The 16815-nt window shown below is 41.6% G+C and overlaps 2 protein-coding genes across 4 annotated transcripts; both read right to left on the minus strand.

Annotated features, from left to right (window-relative positions):
- Window positions 1-935: 935 nt before the first annotated feature.
- gpr18 (G protein-coupled receptor 18) lies at window positions 936-6044 on the minus strand. 2 transcript variants are annotated; one of them, XM_064975656.1, is made up of 2 exons: window positions 5905-6044; window positions 936-3912 (listed from the first exon to the last, which is right to left on the minus strand). In XM_064975656.1, exon 2 carries the CDS (start codon window positions 3881-3883, stop codon window positions 2837-2839), a length of 1047 nt encoding a protein of 348 aa, XP_064831728.1. In that variant the 5' UTR covers window positions 3884-3912; window positions 5905-6044; the 3' UTR covers window positions 936-2836. The 2 variants fall into 2 exon arrangements, with proteins under 2 accessions (XP_064831728.1, XP_064831726.1); XM_064975654.1 differs by having other exon boundaries at window positions 936-3915; window positions 5905-6022.
- Window positions 6045-8321: 2277 nt separating this feature from the next.
- Window positions 8322-15855, minus strand: gpr183a (G protein-coupled receptor 183a). Of its 2 annotated transcripts, XM_064975653.1 has the most exons (3): window positions 15714-15855; window positions 13832-13966; window positions 8322-10251 (listed from the first exon to the last, which is right to left on the minus strand). In XM_064975653.1, exon 3 carries the CDS (start codon window positions 10216-10218, stop codon window positions 9118-9120), a length of 1101 nt encoding a protein of 366 aa, XP_064831725.1. In that variant the 5' UTR covers window positions 10219-10251; window positions 13832-13966; window positions 15714-15855; the 3' UTR covers window positions 8322-9117. The 2 variants fall into 2 exon arrangements, with proteins under 2 accessions (XP_064831725.1, XP_064831724.1); XM_064975652.1 differs by lacking the exon at window positions 13832-13966 and having other exon boundaries at window positions 15714-15854.
- Window positions 15856-16815: the final 960 nt, after the last annotated feature.

The raw sequence follows: 16815 nt of genomic DNA on the forward strand, positions 1-16815 counted from the left end.
AAAGGAAGACTCAGCCAGATGACGTAGATGCAGGAAGTAAACACTAGTAGTGGGTCAATTTCTGCAACAACCAGGAATGTTGAAGCACGAGGCTAAACTTCTCAACTGTTTTGGTCCCCTAGCTATCACATTGTAGCGGCGTGAAGTGCACCCGTGTACACTCATAGATACTGTGTGGCTGTCTGAGGACAAAGTATCAAGCTCATCTTAATGGGCGCGTTCCTCTGCTCAGATGTTCCTGATGTGTGCCAGATCTTACAATGCCCGGACAGTCATTTTACGTATCAGCTAACCACATCATGGTGGTGTCCTCTGCTCAGACGTTGCATGCGTCAGCCAATGGTTGTATGCCATGTCATCAACTGTGCAGTAAGGTACCAGACTGCTATACCATGTGATGTGGTTTGCTCATAATTAAAACACCTATCCAGGTGTTGTAAGATCTGGAAAACACAAGCAACATCTGAGTAGAGGAACACTACCGACATGTTATTGCAACCATTGGATGACTTATGCAATGTCTGAGCAGGGAAATGCGACCAATATCTGTGGTGCTACTCATGGCAACGTCATCTACCTTTAAATACAAGTCAATCTCAATGTGACCCGCCAGATTCAGAAGCTTGAAAACCAGATATGAAATTAAAGTTTGAAAACCCCATTAGATTTTTTCCCAAAATGTAGAAAAACATATATACTGTACGTAAACTGATCATAATTCCCAGTATAGTTTTACTTTTTCAAACGGGTTTGTTAATTATTTTACTTCACTTTAATAAATATTTTTTTCATGATTCGTTTTTATTTTAGTTTCAGTTTTAGTTTACTCTAATAACCTTGATGTGTACATTTGCTGTACAGTAGTCTCAGGGTAATTAAATCAGTCTTGACTATTCTGAGATGTTTATGGTAAAACAATGCTCCCGTACAGTGAGTGTGGATTCAAATCTGTTTTTTTTAATGAGTTGAACATGAAGCCCACAGCAAACACACACACACAAGGATTTAATGAAATGTCATAAGTAAATCTATGGCCTACTTCTTAGAAGAAAGCACAAAACATCCATGATTCTTGTGTTTCTCACATACACTGTATATGTGACAACATGTAAGTAAAACAATTATGGTTCTTATATTATGCCTTTGTATTAATGTGGACTATTTCTTAGAAGATATGTTTTAGGTGTACCCATATATGAATCATTATATTATTCATATAGCTCCTTACCATATGGGTCAATTTAGTTAGGTTTGACACACCATGTCAAGTGTGTGTAAGTCATTTGGATGCTATCACTTTCCATTTTGGGAAGAGTAGTCCTTGTCAGGTGAGTTTATATATCTGGCCTGTACCCAGTCTTCCGCCATGACCCTTAACCCCCCTTCCAACCCATCATTTCAAATGTAAATGGTGATTAAGTTACTGAATCACCAGTCTGAACACACCCGAATACTTTACTCAGTGTTGGAACACTCTGCCAGCAGTGGAGGCTCCTCAGAGGAGGAAGGGAAGGACCATCCTCCTCTACAAATTTGATGAAAATAAAAATAAGTGAAATATTAAAAAGTTATCCTTTTTAGATAAAACTATACAAAATGTATTCACGTCACCAAATAATTTATGAAAACACTGTTAGCGGTTATGATATGACATTTTGGCTCGGGAAGGTTTTTTCGCCTGGTCACAGACAGCTGATGCAAAGGTCCACAGTAGCCTCAACAGCACTCTCTGGGGTAGCACCATAGTGTAGCCAGAGGACAGCTAGTTTCCATCCTCCTCTGGGTATATTGACTTCAATACAAAAGCCTAGGATGCTCATGGTTCTCACCCCTTTCCATAGACCTACACAGTAATTATGAACTTCCTGAGGACTGCCTCCAACCTATCAGAGCCCTTGCAGCATGAACTGACATGTTGTTCACCTAATCAAAGGATCAGTGAATGAATCTAGTACTAAAAGCATTAGCTAAAGCTAGCTAGCACTGCAGTGCATACTATGTGGTGAGTAGTTGACTCAACGAGAAAGAAAGACAATAGTTTATCAATTTTGAACACATTATTTTCTTAAAAAATAAAGGAGAAGCAAGTTTGCTGACTGTACACCATACTGCATGATTGTAGAGGGTTTACTAACATGTTAGTTGTAGTAGCTATGTTGACTATGACGTTAGCTAATATGGTGACAACGATGTAGGCTGTGTGTAGCGGTTAGCGGTTATGATATGACATTTTGGCTTGGGAAGGTTTTTTCGCCTGGTCACAGACAGCTGATGTGTTGTGTTGTGCTCATGCTGTTTGTATGTGGCTGCTGTGAAGTGAACTGTGTTTGCGTGTGATCAGGGGTATATTCCTTCTACCAATTCTGTTGAAAAACATTTCTTAAACAGAAGCGAACAGAACGAAATGGGGAAAAACATACCTGCAACTTTTGTTTGCAACTGTTGGACTAATGATTACACCATAGATCAGCTAGATGTGGGCAAGAGTGTGCAAGACAGTATTGAATGTGTCACTGTCTGCCACCTTGATAACTCAAATCTTTCCCTCGACCTGTGGTTGTAAACTTTCATTCATGGGCTACGCTGTACCAACCTCATGATAGGGAAATGTGAGTATCATGTAGTAGCTGAAACCTATCGATGTCACATTGAGCTGGGTGAATGGAATATGAATGACAATCATCCAATATGCTGTAATAGAAATAAGGCCATGCCCATAAAAAAATGTATTGTCCTCCCTCATAATAAATGTCACCGACCGCCACTGTCTGCCAGGTATGCATCTGTTAAGTCCCTGGGTCACCTTCTTTTGCACAGTTGAGTTTGGTTTCCACCTTTAGATCATGGCGCTGGTCAAGTTACTGAGCGACCTCACACTCCCTGTGTGTGTGCGTCTGCTCTTCCTCCGTACGCTACGCAGGTAGTTCCTGTACAGAATCACACTGATCACTCTATCTTGGAACTGCTTGGAGACAATGTAGTAAAGAATAATATCCAGAACTGTACTCAGGTTCATCAGGAATGTTGTAAAGGCCCCCCACGTGCTGTAGTTCGAACCATCACCACCGTCCAGCAACAGAACCACCATACAAACGTGAAAGGGCACGAAACACACCAGCACCTGGACGATGAGCGTGATGATGATCCTGATGGACTTCTGCTTGACCTTGGGCTTGAGCTTGGAAGTCCGTCCGTGGACGAGATTATCCACGATGACCACATAGCAACCAATCATGATACAGGTCGGCACCAGGAAGAAGAAGGCCAGGCGTGTGAAGTGGACGGGGTTGTCCGTTCGCAGGTGGATGATGTCACGCATCTTGATGCAGGTGGTGAAGTTGGAGGAGCGATCCGGGTCGTGATCTGGGAAGAGCAAGGGGACAGTGCTACCCAGGGTCATGATCCACACCCCGATGCATGCTACCAGGGCTTTGGGGATGTTCTTGAGCTCTTTGCTGTGTTTGGGCTGGATGATGGCCACGTAGCGGTCAGTGCTGATCAGGGCGAAGAGCCACAGGGCCATGCAGGGGTAGAAGACAGTCAGAGCCGCGCTGACCCGACAGAAGATGTCTCCGAACGGCCAGTAGTCCTGGCCATAGTAAACCATCCGGAAGGGGAGAAGGATGATAAAGACGAGATCCACTATGGCCACGTTGATCATGTAGACCGAGACGGAGTTCCTCCTCTTGGTGGTCAATGCAAATACCCATAATGCGGTGACATTGACCACTATGCCAATGGTGAAGATGACACAGTAGAAGACCAGGCCTGCGATGCGGTATTCTGTAGGGACCTGTTCCACTGAGCGGGCTGAGCTGTACTCCATGGTTATATTAGATGTGTTCAGGTCCACTACTGTAGAGAAGTTCTGATCCACTCCCATGATGCATCTAACTACTTTGTGAAATGGTACTGCTGAAAAAGAGCACATGATAAGTAAATAGATGAACATTAACACAGATTTTGTAGTTTTATTTAACAACTAGGACCCCAATAGAAGACTCTGTAACTCTGGGTACAGAGTAACTCTGGTATGCATGTGTTATGCTCTGTGGCATAAGCCACTAGACCAAATAAGTCACATGATCAAATAAATGTGGCAATAATCGTATGATATGTCTGCTGACTTATACTGTCTGCAGAAAAATAACACATGAAATATCATGAAATTGGTTTCTTTGGGAAGTATCTTATAAGAATGTATTTAATGTGATTAGTTATTCATTTATATTTGTCCTTTTAATATGGTAAAACCATTCCTTAATTTTTCTTCTTCAAAAGAGCATTGAATAGGCCTGGTCAAACCATAGTGTTAAAGCAGGTGAGCTGGTTGTCGTCAGGGCCAGAGTACTGCATTTGGGGCCTGGGGGTACCAGTTGAAACCAGTTGATATCGTCAACCCTGTTACAGCCAACTCTGTCACTTTTATAGTCACTTTTCTTCATTTAACCTCTTGAGATGGGAAAACTTTTTGTTATGAAGTTGAACATGTGCTCTTTAAGGCAAAATATTACAATTTGTTGAAATAAATAGTTTTTTTTCTTTTCAAAATTGCACTACCATAAAAGGCACTCAATTTGTAGAATGGCCCAGCTGTGCACCTGCAGTATCAATAGTAGATGAACAGGAAGGTGACAATTGTCTTACTGTAATCATGTGTATGTCTTACAGTTGCAGATACAGAGAATAGAGACAGACATCCATGTGACATTGAGCCCTGTTTCCCTTTTTACAAGCTTACGAGAGAAAGGATTTGAAGGGTTTTGGGTCTTGAATCAGAGCAGAAAAGGAGAAGAGAGTACAAGATATAAAGAAGTGAAAGTACAGTAGTTGATGGGAATCTTTTGGTTACCTTGACTGGAAAACCCTTTGTGACCATTTACTGTAAATGGGTTAGGAACCCTCTCTCACTTAAAGAGATTATCCAGGACTTTCATATATGTTTTAGCCAGTAGGTCTGAAAGTAGATAGATTATTCATGTATAAACTACACATAGAAACATCCAGCCCAAAGCGGAAGGTTTTAGAAAATACTTAGGCCTAGATTCAATCAGATCAAGCGTTAACCGGCACTAGTAGACACCCGCATAGCAGATGTTTTGGCATGTCGGTGGAGGAACTGAATGAAGCCGTCAATTTGGTGAGTAGCTGCTCTTGCTCGTTGTTACGAAGCCACACCGGACCCACTTTCTTTAGAAGTTCAGAGCAAGAACGTGTAGGCTATATAGAAATAATTAGACCCACATTGAAAAAGCATTCAACAAAATAATGAGGATTTCTATCATCCCAATCAAGGTGTAGATTACATCTCACATTCCATTGTTCAAACTTGTAAACATAGGCTGCATAGGATTTCTGTTAATGTGACTCCGCTTTAGGTATACTGCATGGAGCCACTTGTGGATTTGACAGCTCTAACACAGTTCTGCTAAAACAACTACTATGCAGATGTTGGCTAAAGTGAATCTGATTTGAATAGAGCCCTAATTATATGCCAAATTCCAGAGCATCTCTTTAACTTCCCTTTGAGTTTGAAGATATATCTGTAAATTGAGCTGGTGTCGAGAATGAATAGCTTAGTGGAACAAAAGAACAAAAGTATGATTATTACGACAATAATCATATCATATTATGGCATGTTATATTGTTCAACTGTAATTATACTTTTATGTATCAAGATTTCACTCAGTGTGGTTTAACCTGAGACAACAGACAAAATCGAGAAACAGATGCTTCTCCATATAATTGTATGTGTGTTTGATCAACCAATACGTCCTGTTTATCTATTTAAAACATACCCCAAAAGTACCATTTAATCTAAAAAATAAATGTAGTACATTTCTTCAGACGAGATTAGCTCGATCTAAATAGCGCTGGGAGCTCAGTAAAAGTGCAGCTACTTACCTCATTTATTTGTATCATGTCCTCTCTCTCTCTCTCTCTCTCTCTCTCTCTCTCTCTCTCTCTCTCTCTCTCAGCATTCTACCAGAGGCCTCACAAGCACTTCAAGACACTTGTGAAACACTGAGGCATGCAGCCATATCTCTCTCTCTCTCTCTTTCTTTCTCTTGGAGTGTTGAGCTCAACACACAAAGGGGGAAGTGAAAACAGTGCTATTTCAGAAGTACCGTTTTATTGGTTGTTACAGTGCGACAGTGTAAAACCCCCTTCACGTCCTGTGTTGTATTGTTTTCACTGTTGATATACACTCTTAGAAAAAAGTGTTCCAAAAGGTTTTTTTTCGGCCGCCCCCATAGGAGCACCCTTTGAAGAACCATTTTTGGTTCTAGGTGGAACCATTTTTGGTTCCAGGTAGAACTATTTTGTGGAAAGGGTTTAACGTGGAACTCAAAAGGGTTCTACCTGCTCCCATAGGGTTCTCCTATGGGAGCAGCTGAAGAACTGTTTTAGGCTCTAGATAGCATCTTTTTTTAAAGAGTTTAGTAGTTAGCTATGGAAGAAACACTAGAAAGTGATATGCACTTCCCAAACTTTAGTTAACCGGTGCTGGACAAAATGTATACTTAGATACAGAGATTATATTCCCGCACATTATTGCTGTGTGTGCGGCCTCTCTTTTCTTTATCAGGGAACTCAAGAAAGATCTACAGCTTCAATCTGCAATTAGACACCCTTAAAGAAAATGATGTGCGATTAGAAGTGGGTAGTGCTTTTGGCAGGCGGAGAAGATGGCAGATTTAGGGAGAGTTATTGATTGGAAAAGTGGGGTCTGTCACAGCGCATTAGCTCTTGGGGGAGTAATCCGCAGCAGATTGCCACCAGAAGCATATGCTGCTGGAGAGAAGTAATTAAAAACAGGATGTTGAGGTAGTCGCCATATAAACAGGAAATAAGAACGGGTGGTAATACACTTTACGCTGACGCCCGGAGATGGTTTTTACCACGACTTTTTAATGGATGCAAACTGTCTGCGCACCTTGAGTGAGATTCCTCAAGGTTAAGGATGGACCGGGACATGAAAACATAGCAGGGGATTTTGTTTGTGTACGTGTGTGTGTGTGTGTGTGTGTGTGTGTGTGTGTGTGTGTGTGTGTGTGTGTGTGTGTGTGTGTGTGTGTGTGTGTGTGTGTGTGTGTGTAAATAATATTTTTATGATCAAGCTTTAGTGGATTACAAAGTGGACACAGCAAATCACAAGTCTCGAGGGTCATAAGGGCTGACTTGTTCTCTCCATGCAGACTTGTCTTTTCCATCATCATCAAAGATCATCTCCGCCACTGAGGATTTGAGACACAATGGAGAGAAGCATCTGTAACACTTTCCCACACTATGTGACGTTTCCTACACTCAAGAAAACTATGCTGCACCATGTGGCTGCTGAACCATGTGGCTGCTTCCCCCATTTCTTTGATCTCCTCAAAGATGAAATGTGTTGCATGTTTTGCTATGATGGGTCGGTTAGTGTGTGGTACTGATATGAATCATGTCAAGGTGTCATCTCAATCCAGAGGAGGGACAATATGATACCCCTCTATGCATTAAGGGTGGATTAGAATGCCTAAACGTAGTGAATATAGTCATATACTGTAAACCATATCAATGAGTAGTTGATATATATATATATATCTACATATATACACATGTTATATGCTTTGCTTCTGAAGTGTGTCTTTGGTAATAAATATAGTTGTAAATGTCTTTTTCCCTCAGTCTGCTGACTATGCCAGATGTTGTGTTGTGTAATAGTAGTAATATGTTGTTGTGACAGCAGTCTGTGTGATGTCTTCCTGCCATCATGTGGTTGGCATCATGTTTGTGTTTCTGGCAGCACTTCTTTAGGTTGGGGTCAGACTCATTACTTACCTGCTATAGGTGTATTCTTATGGAGCCCAGCACTATGGACTTATATTACAGAATTCAATTATTCTTAATACAAATTCAAAATAATTCTAATTCAATTTGTGGTGGCACTAATATCACTCCATACAGCACCCTCAGAAAACAACAATATAGGTTAGTCTAGCAGGTGTAAATGTTTTGGTGGACAGACGAATGCAGGCCAATGTGGGTTGATCATTCTAATAAAACATTCCTTTCGTAGGCATGTCCCCAGGCTAATTTAGACAGGACTTTACAAACAACCATCCAGTGAATTAAGGACACAACCGTGTTATAAAACAATCAATCTACATTCTACTGTATTCTGTGTAACACTGCCCTCTTGGGGCTCAGCAAAGTTACTGCGTTGTGCTGGGCAAGCGTTGTGGGCCTACAGTGAAATCAGGTCAACATCACCAATGTGGACGGATATTCATTGTATCTTTCTGAGAAATACCACATGACCTTGGAACACCACGGGATAATTTATTTATATTTCTTATTTATTTAAAATGACATGGTTTGATGGCCACATACAACAATCACATTAATCAAGAACAGAGGGAAACCATTGTGAACAAACTAATTAATACATTTGAACATCTTGGTAAAAAATGTCATTGATCCTGATTCAATTAATTGAGGGACATGGTTACATTTAGTACATGGTGTTGAAATATTTAACATTTATCAATAATCACAAGGTTATTTTGAAGAATAATTCATTAAGTGTATATACAAAAAATATAATCAACATGGTTTCTAATCTTCATTCCTCTGCATTGTAATGGTCCAAAGCTTTGTATTCATTGATCAGAATCTCTGAAACAATTAAGTAATATTCAGCTGTCCATTTCAAGACATCTTCTCATGCAAGCGGCCATGCTGTTTAATAATGTTCTTATGTGTTTCTCCTTTTGATCAACTTGTCATTATATAGGCAAGCACTTTGTTGGATGCAGAAACAGTCTGCTACCTGGGCTGTCCTAGATCAGTGTCTCTATTTCCAGAGGGTGTGAGATGCCTCTTTAAACTTGTAATCAGTTATAGAGTTATAGTTCTCCTCAGAGATCTTCTGGCAATTTGCTGGTTTCTGTCTCACTGCTGGTAACTGTTGGCTGCTGAACTGTTGGTCATTGGCTCATCATTCTCACTTGGTCGTTGACTGGTCATTGGCTCACCGGTCTGTTGGCTGATCGTTGGCTCACCGGTCTGATTGATGGTTGTTGGCTCTCCAATCTGTTGGTTGGTCGTCGGCTCACCTTTCACCATATTCTCTCACGGTTTGTGTGTAGCGCTATTGAGGTGGATCTTCATACCATCGTTGACGTCTCTGGACGACCCCTCGGGGAATGTCCGCGCTGCGCTGGAGAAGGACACGCTCACCTGCCTCTTCAGGATCTTCAGCACCTTACTCTTGTAACCCTTACAGGCAAAGAAGTAGATGAATGGATCCAGGCAGGAGTTGAGGTTCATCAGGCAAACAGTGAAGTGTAAGGAGATCTGGAAGGCTGTGAGTTCAGCACAGTCTGGTGTGTAGATCAGCTTTCGGATCATGTATTGGAGGAGGTTGATGTGATAGGGGCTGAAACAGACCACAAACACCAGGGAGACGCAGCAGATCACCCCGATGGCTTTTTGGCTGCGCCCCGACTTGTCCGTCAGCTGATTGGCCTTGGCGGCGAGGCGGAGTTTATAGCACAGTATGGAGTAGCACACCAGGATGGTCACCACGGGGACTCCGTAGCCTAGGAATACGGCGCCAATCAGGATATAGGAGATGTTGGGCACCAGTTCGAAGTTGGGATACTCCATACAGGTGATGAGGCCATCAGGTTCCTCATTAGTCATGGGCATGGAGAGGAGGGGCAGAGTTTGCATTAAGACCAGCAACCACACCCCGACACAAATGTACCGGACATTGGAGACCTTACGGAAGCGTGCGAATCGGAGCGGCAAGACGACAGCAATGAACCGGTCCACACTGAGGCAGGTCATGAAGTTGACCCCGGCGTAAGTGTTGATGTAGAAGATCAGCCCTGTGATCTTACACAGGGCCTCCCCCAGGGGCCAGTGGAAGCCCAAGGCGTAGTAGATTATCCGTAATGGTAGTGACAGTGTGAACAGGATGTCGGAGATGACCAGGTTGGCGGAGTAGAGCGTGGTGGAGTTCATCTTCTTCACGTTGGGGCGGATGATGTGGAAGGCCAGGGCATTGCCCAGCAACCCCACGGAGAAGACAATGCAGTAGAAGATGGGCATGAGGACTCGGGCGTAACCCCGGTGGTTGTACAGGGTAGTGCAGGTGTCTGAGTCGTTAAGGGTGTGGGTTGGATGGCTGGAGGTTGGAGGCTGGTTGAAGGTCCTCATCACCTCCATCTTGGGGCCAGTGGAGAGGGAAGCTAGCTATATCTGTGAAAACAAGAAAAAAGCAGCTTTGTCAATGCCAAAATGTTCATGTTTGCAGTTAGTAGTACACATCACTATTGACTGAATGGATGTAGATGTACACTGAGTGTACAAATCATTAAGAACAACTGTACTTTCCATGAAATAGACTGACAAGGGGAATCCAGGTGACAGCTACAATCACATATTGATAAACCCACACAGGTTAAAGAAGGATTTTTAAGCTTCGAGACAATTGAGACATGGATTGCGTATGTGTGCCATTCAGAGGGTGAATGGGCAAGACAAAATATTTAAGTGCCTTTGAACGGGGTATGGTAGAACTGCAGCGCTGCTGGGTCTTTTACGCTCAACAATTTCCAGTTTGTATCAAGAATGGTCCAACACCCAAACGACATCCAGCCTACTTGACACAACTGTGGTAAGCATTGGACCAACATCCCAGTGGAATGCTTTCGACACCTTTTAGAGTCAATGCCCTAATAAATTGAATCTGTTCTGAGGGCAAAAGGAGGGAGAGGGTGCAACTCAAAATTAGGAAGGTGTTCATAATATTTGTGCGCATAAAGTACATGCTAAATTACCAATTCCACTGCACACACCTGCGGTGGTCACATCACAGGAAAGTATTTGTGTTAAAAGGCACACTAGGAAGTCTACATCCCTACAGGGCACTCATACACTAGGAAGTCTGCATCCCTACACTCTACGGGCGCTTTCACATATCCTGGACCCTGCCCAGGCTGTGGGTCCAAGATCCAGGACCAGGGTACGAGGTATTGTGACGCGGCAACACCCTTTGCTGATGTCCGTATGCAAAAACGTTAACATACGAAGTTGCAACCAAGTGATTTTTGTTATTTTCCTTTGGTCATTAAACTTTTGTTAGCCAGCTAACGTTATCTTGACATACTATTAACTAACTTAATTAGCTAAATTAGCTAAGATACAACAAAATGAGTTCAAATAAGGGCAAAGGGGTGACATGAACTTTCGGTGAAACTGATACCTTATTGGATAACTCGGATATGGGTGGAATTGACAAATACCCACAAAATACAGTGGTTATGGGAATATTTGTGAATGTAAGGGGGCAAAAGGCTATTTAACCTTTTACTGCAGGGGGCTAAATCTGTGTCACAAAGAGTGTTTCTTGGTAGTTTTAAAACAGATATAAATTGGAGATTACATCCCAATATTACACTTTATGTTCATTATGAAAGTATTCAGACCCCTTCCCTTTTTACACATTTTGTCACGTTACAGCCTTGTTCTAAAATGGTTTATTTTCCTCTTCAATCTACACACAATAACCCATAATGACAAAGAAAAATCTGAAATATGACATTTTAATAAGTATTCAGACCCTTTGCTCAGTACTTTGTTGAAGCACCTTTTGCAGCGATTACAGTCTCGAGTCTACTTGGGTATGACGCTATAAGCTTGGCACACCTGTGTTTGGGGAGTTTCTCCCATTATTCTCTGCAGATCTTCTCAATCTCTATCAGGTTGGATGGGGAGTGTCGCTGCACAGCAATTTTCAGGTCTCTCCAGAGATGTTCGATTGGGTTCAAGTTCAGGCTCTGGCTGGGCCACTCAAGGACATTCAGAGACTTGTCCCGAAGCCACTCCTGCGTTGTCTTGGTGGTGTGCTTAGGGTTGTTGTCCTGTTGGAAGGTGAACCTTTCATCCAGTCTGAGGTGCTGAGCGCTCTAGAGCAGGTTTTCATCAAGTATCTCTCTATACTTTGCTCTGTTAATCTTTCCCTCGATCCTGACTAGTCTCCCAGTCCCTGCCACTGAAAACATCCCCACAGCATGATGCTGCCACCCCCATGCTTCACCGTAGAGATGTTGCCAGGAGCTCCCTTCCAGTTGCATTGCTGGGAATTATTTGTTGTTATACTTCATCCTCCTCAAAAGACTCATTATAAATTTCACAAAAATTATTCAGCACCCAGAATGCCGTAATTAGTGTTCATTATGTCAATGTGAGAGTCATTGTGTTTAAGCAAACACCCCCATCTTCCCTTCAGTCGACCAAAAGCCCTCTCTAAAGTCATGTGAGAACTATTGATCCTCTCATTAAAGTTGATCTACACAGGTGTGATTGCTCTCTGAGTAGGGCTTCATCAGCCATGGAAGGAGTGGGTATGCGGCATCTCCTAATATTACAAGTGGCACTTTCGCACCATGAAAGGTCTCAGTCCATCTTTGGAGTAGTCTGCCCTACTGAGCCTTGGTAAACAGTGCTGAGTTTGCCAGCACACGGGCATCATGTACTGTGCCTACCCAACCAATGTGGATGTCCGATGTTAATGTTCATTTGTGATCTACAACCCCTTTCTGGACCAAGAGTAAAACCTCTATCTGTTATAAAAGTCCCACTTGTCTTGCGGTGGTGCTATGATGGGTATATGTGTCATCGATTGCTCCACAGAATTGACTTGATCCTGGTTGATGGTCCAGGAATCTGTTACTATGTCTCTGAACTCAGCCTCAGTTGGTGTCTTGATATGAAGGTGTAACATTTTCTCCGGGATGAGACTGGCAATTTGATTAGTGACTGTACATGCAGTTGACAAACCTAGAACCAAACAATAACAAGATTGTTCGGTACTCTACATTAGTGGCAAGCCTCCACAGACAAATGGCAACAGGCTGCTCCACAGACAGTGCTTCCCTGTAATGACACTGTTGCTGGACAATATCACATAGACTGAGGAATGTTGTCTCCCTCATCCTAAAGTTCGCTCTCCACTCTGTCAGTCCAGCCTTCAAATGCAGTCATCCACCACAGTGCCTCCCTTGGAACAGCCCATATACTCCAGTGGAGGCTGGTGGGAGGAGATATAGGAAGACGGGCTCATTATACGGGCTGGAATGGAATCAATGGAACAGTCAAACTTCCATATTTTACATTTACATGTTCGTCATTTAGCAGACGCTCTTATCCAGAGCAACTTACAGTACTGAGTGCATACATTTTCTTACATATATTGGATGTGTTATTCTTTTGTAAATTTTTTTTTTAATGAAATATTAAAACATGCAATCTATCAACATTTACTGTCGGCCTCCATTTATTCCATTCTGCCATTACAATGAGCCGTCCTCCTATAGCTCGTCCCACCAGCCTCCATTGATATACTCTTGGTAAAAGAGAATTACACTGTTTAGGCTTACTACTACGAAATTGTAAAAAGGAATGGTAGAATACAATATAACAATTCTAGCCAAGATAGATCTGACAGACCCTAATGATAGATCTGACAGACCCTAATGATAGATCTGACAGACCCTAATGATAGATCTGACAGACCCTAATGATAGATCTGACAGACCCTAATGATAGATCTGATCTAGACTTATTTGAAAACAGAATATACATTTTTTGAAATGAAATCATATATGCCTGCCATCATGTGTCATTTTGGCTAGTGTTCTTCATAGATATTAGATTGCTGGTGCCACATTTCAGACAACATTGTAAATGCCCTTGTGGGTAAATGTTTGTGACTGTTTTTATAGCCTATATAGAGGCAACAAGTTGGAGAGAAATAGCTAGGCATCTTTTTACTCACCTTGTTGCATGTTTTTGGATGAGTATGCTGAGAAACATATTCAACCTCAACTCTTGATTCATCCTTAAAAAGCGTTGGCCTCAGAGTTGTGTGAGCCTCCTGTCTTGGTTTAGGCAGATAGGGGGGAATTCCAACCTGAGGTAAGCATGCGTAAATGGAACATAATTCCCTTTCTCTGCCCCTTTCTCTCTACACATATTCTGACCTTCAACTTAAACGTGAGAATAGCATGCTATTCGTTTTGGGTGGACATCAAATAAATTAATGTGTGGTGGAGGTGTGTCTACAGATTCTGACCTCGACTTAATTCCCTTTTAATTCCACCATGTTTACACACGATTCAATTATGAATAGTTGAGCAAGCTGTCGGATCCAAGTGGAAAAACATATTTATATTTTCTGATAGAAATAACACCATTCTCCACGCACTGTAATTTACAAATTGATAAGCTCTATTGATCAGGTATATGAGGGAGCCGTTTGGTTAAGGGGGTTGTAGATATAAATGACAAATGTTTTATATTTATTTTACTGTATGACCGCTGGTGTGATGGAGTGAGAGGTTGGGCGTGTGAAGGTCGGTATATTCCTGCTCGTTGGCTACATCTGCTGGCCAGGAAGGGTAAGAGCCTAGTTATACACACCTGAATATAATTAGGTTGGAGGTTGGGTGGGAGCTGTTTATCCTGGCTTTGGCCAGATCTGTTTTTGGTCTGGAGCAGCAAGAGGGGACATGCAGAGCCCTCCAGCATGGAGAGGGATATCGGGATAGGAACCTACCAGACGTTACTCGGCCGTAGACCTGACCACAGTAAAGACAAGACTTGGCCAGATCTATTTCTGGTCTGGAGCAGCAAGCCTTTACTGACCCCCCACTGCTACACTAGAGACAATTGTGAAACCAGCCTCATGGCAGCAAACTGAAGCAGATCAACACATCACCTTTTCCACAGTGAAGTTTTGAATAAACTATGTTTCCTGACTCATTAACACAAGGCCAAATCCAAGGACTCAGGGCTGTATTTCATTGTGATCTGTAGTTACAACCTTCACACACATTTTTTCCCCTCCAATATATATATATATATACGTATATTTAAATATTTGCAGAAGTGCTATAGCCTTTTGTCTGGACTAAGAACATGGTAAAAACAGTGTGGCCACTATAGAGGTCCTATAATTTGCTGTTCTATACGTAAATTTATGGTGGCAACAGCATTAGAGTAAGGTGTTACAAAAGGTCTAGAATCTTAAAGGTTTTTCTGCTGTCCACATAGGAGAACCTTTTGAAGAAGCATTTTTGGTTCCAGGTAGAACCTTTTTTGTTCCAGGTAGAACAATTTTGGGTCCCATGTAGAACCCTTTCCACAGAGGACCTGAAACCAAAAAGGGTTCTACCTGAAACCAAAAAGGGTTCTCCTATGGGTAATTTAAGGATGAGTCATTTGAGCATTAAGGGCCCCAACCTCTTAACCACTAGATATTTGAGCCACAGTGTGCAACATTTAATTATATAGATTCAGTATCAGTGAGCCACTTGATTACATCTTTATTTATATATTACTAAGTTCTAAATTGGCCTGTTATGACAGCCAGGTCCCAAGGGTGTGCCCTTGGGTATGAGCTGCCTAAGTTGTTTTGATGATGTGAACCTAATCGTGATTAATCAATTGTACATTGAACCTGAGAACAACATATTGTTAACCATAGTTACCAGTTCTCAATACTGCAACTTTTGTTTTGGAACAATTTTTGGGTTTAGATTTTCGCTTCCCAATACATTCCCAATTCTACCTAAATGTCAAGTCAAATAAATGCTTTACTTGAAATAATGAATACACAATCAACAATTGAAGAAACCAAAACACAAATGTGCACCTACCAAAACCAGCTGTATTATTGCATACTTCCAAAGTGTCAGAATAAAGCAGGACAGTTCTTCCTTGGCGCGAGACAATTGTCCTCTCAGTGTTCAGCAGAGACCATGTTCCCCCAGGGTTTTAGAGCAGAGTGACACAGAGTGACAAATAGAGATCTATGTTTGAGGGGCGGGCAGACTCTCGTAGCCATAGTGACATTATAATATTCTGTGTTGCTGTTATGTTATGTTCTTGAGTTTGTGGATCTCCCCCCCCCCCATGTCTCTGTCTCAAGCTTTCGCATATCTACACGGTCAGTTTTTAAACATGTTTTGTCTGTTTTTAAGACTATTTTGAATATAGTACAGGATATAGACAGGGAACTTAATCTCAGATTTAGTTGAGTCATTTACTACTTGTGTTAACCATCTCTTTTAGAATAACAAACAGATTGCCCATTATGAATTAATAGTGAATTATGAATTAATAGTGAATGTCAATTTAGCTACATATGATAGTGTTCAATGTTGCTATACGCTCGCCCTCAATATCATTAGGTGTTTCTTTTATTCATACACTACCGTCAAAGTATTCACATCCCTTGCCTTTTTCCACATTCTGTTGCTTTACAAAGTGGAATTCAAATGGATTTAATTGTAAAAATCTGAGATCTACACAAAATACTCTAATGTCAAAGTAGGATCATTTAAAAAATATTTGTTTTAAAAAAATCATGAAAGATAAAACACTAATATATCTTGACTAGATAAGTATTCAACCCACTGACTCACTTCATGTGAGAATAACCTTTGACAGTGATTACAGCTGTGAGTCTTTCTGGGTAACTCTTAAGAGCTTTCCACACCTGGATTGTGCAACATTTGCCCATCATTTTTTTCAAAATTCTTCAAGCTCTGTCAAATAGTTTTTTGATCATTGCTGGACCACTGTTTTCAGGTCTTGCCATACATTTTGAAACAGATTTAAGTCTAACTGTAACTCGGCAACTCAGGAACATTCACTGTCTTCTTTGCAAGCAACTCCAGTGTAGATCTAGCCTTACGTTTTAGGTTATTGTCATGCTGTGTCTGGTATAAAGCAGACTGAACCAGGTTTTTCCCCCAA

Source organism: Oncorhynchus masou, chromosome 10 (genome assembly GCF_036934945.1).
Source record: "Oncorhynchus masou masou isolate Uvic2021 chromosome 10, UVic_Omas_1.1, whole genome shotgun sequence".
NCBI classification, from domain to species: domain Eukaryota; kingdom Metazoa; phylum Chordata; class Actinopteri; order Salmoniformes; family Salmonidae; genus Oncorhynchus; species Oncorhynchus masou.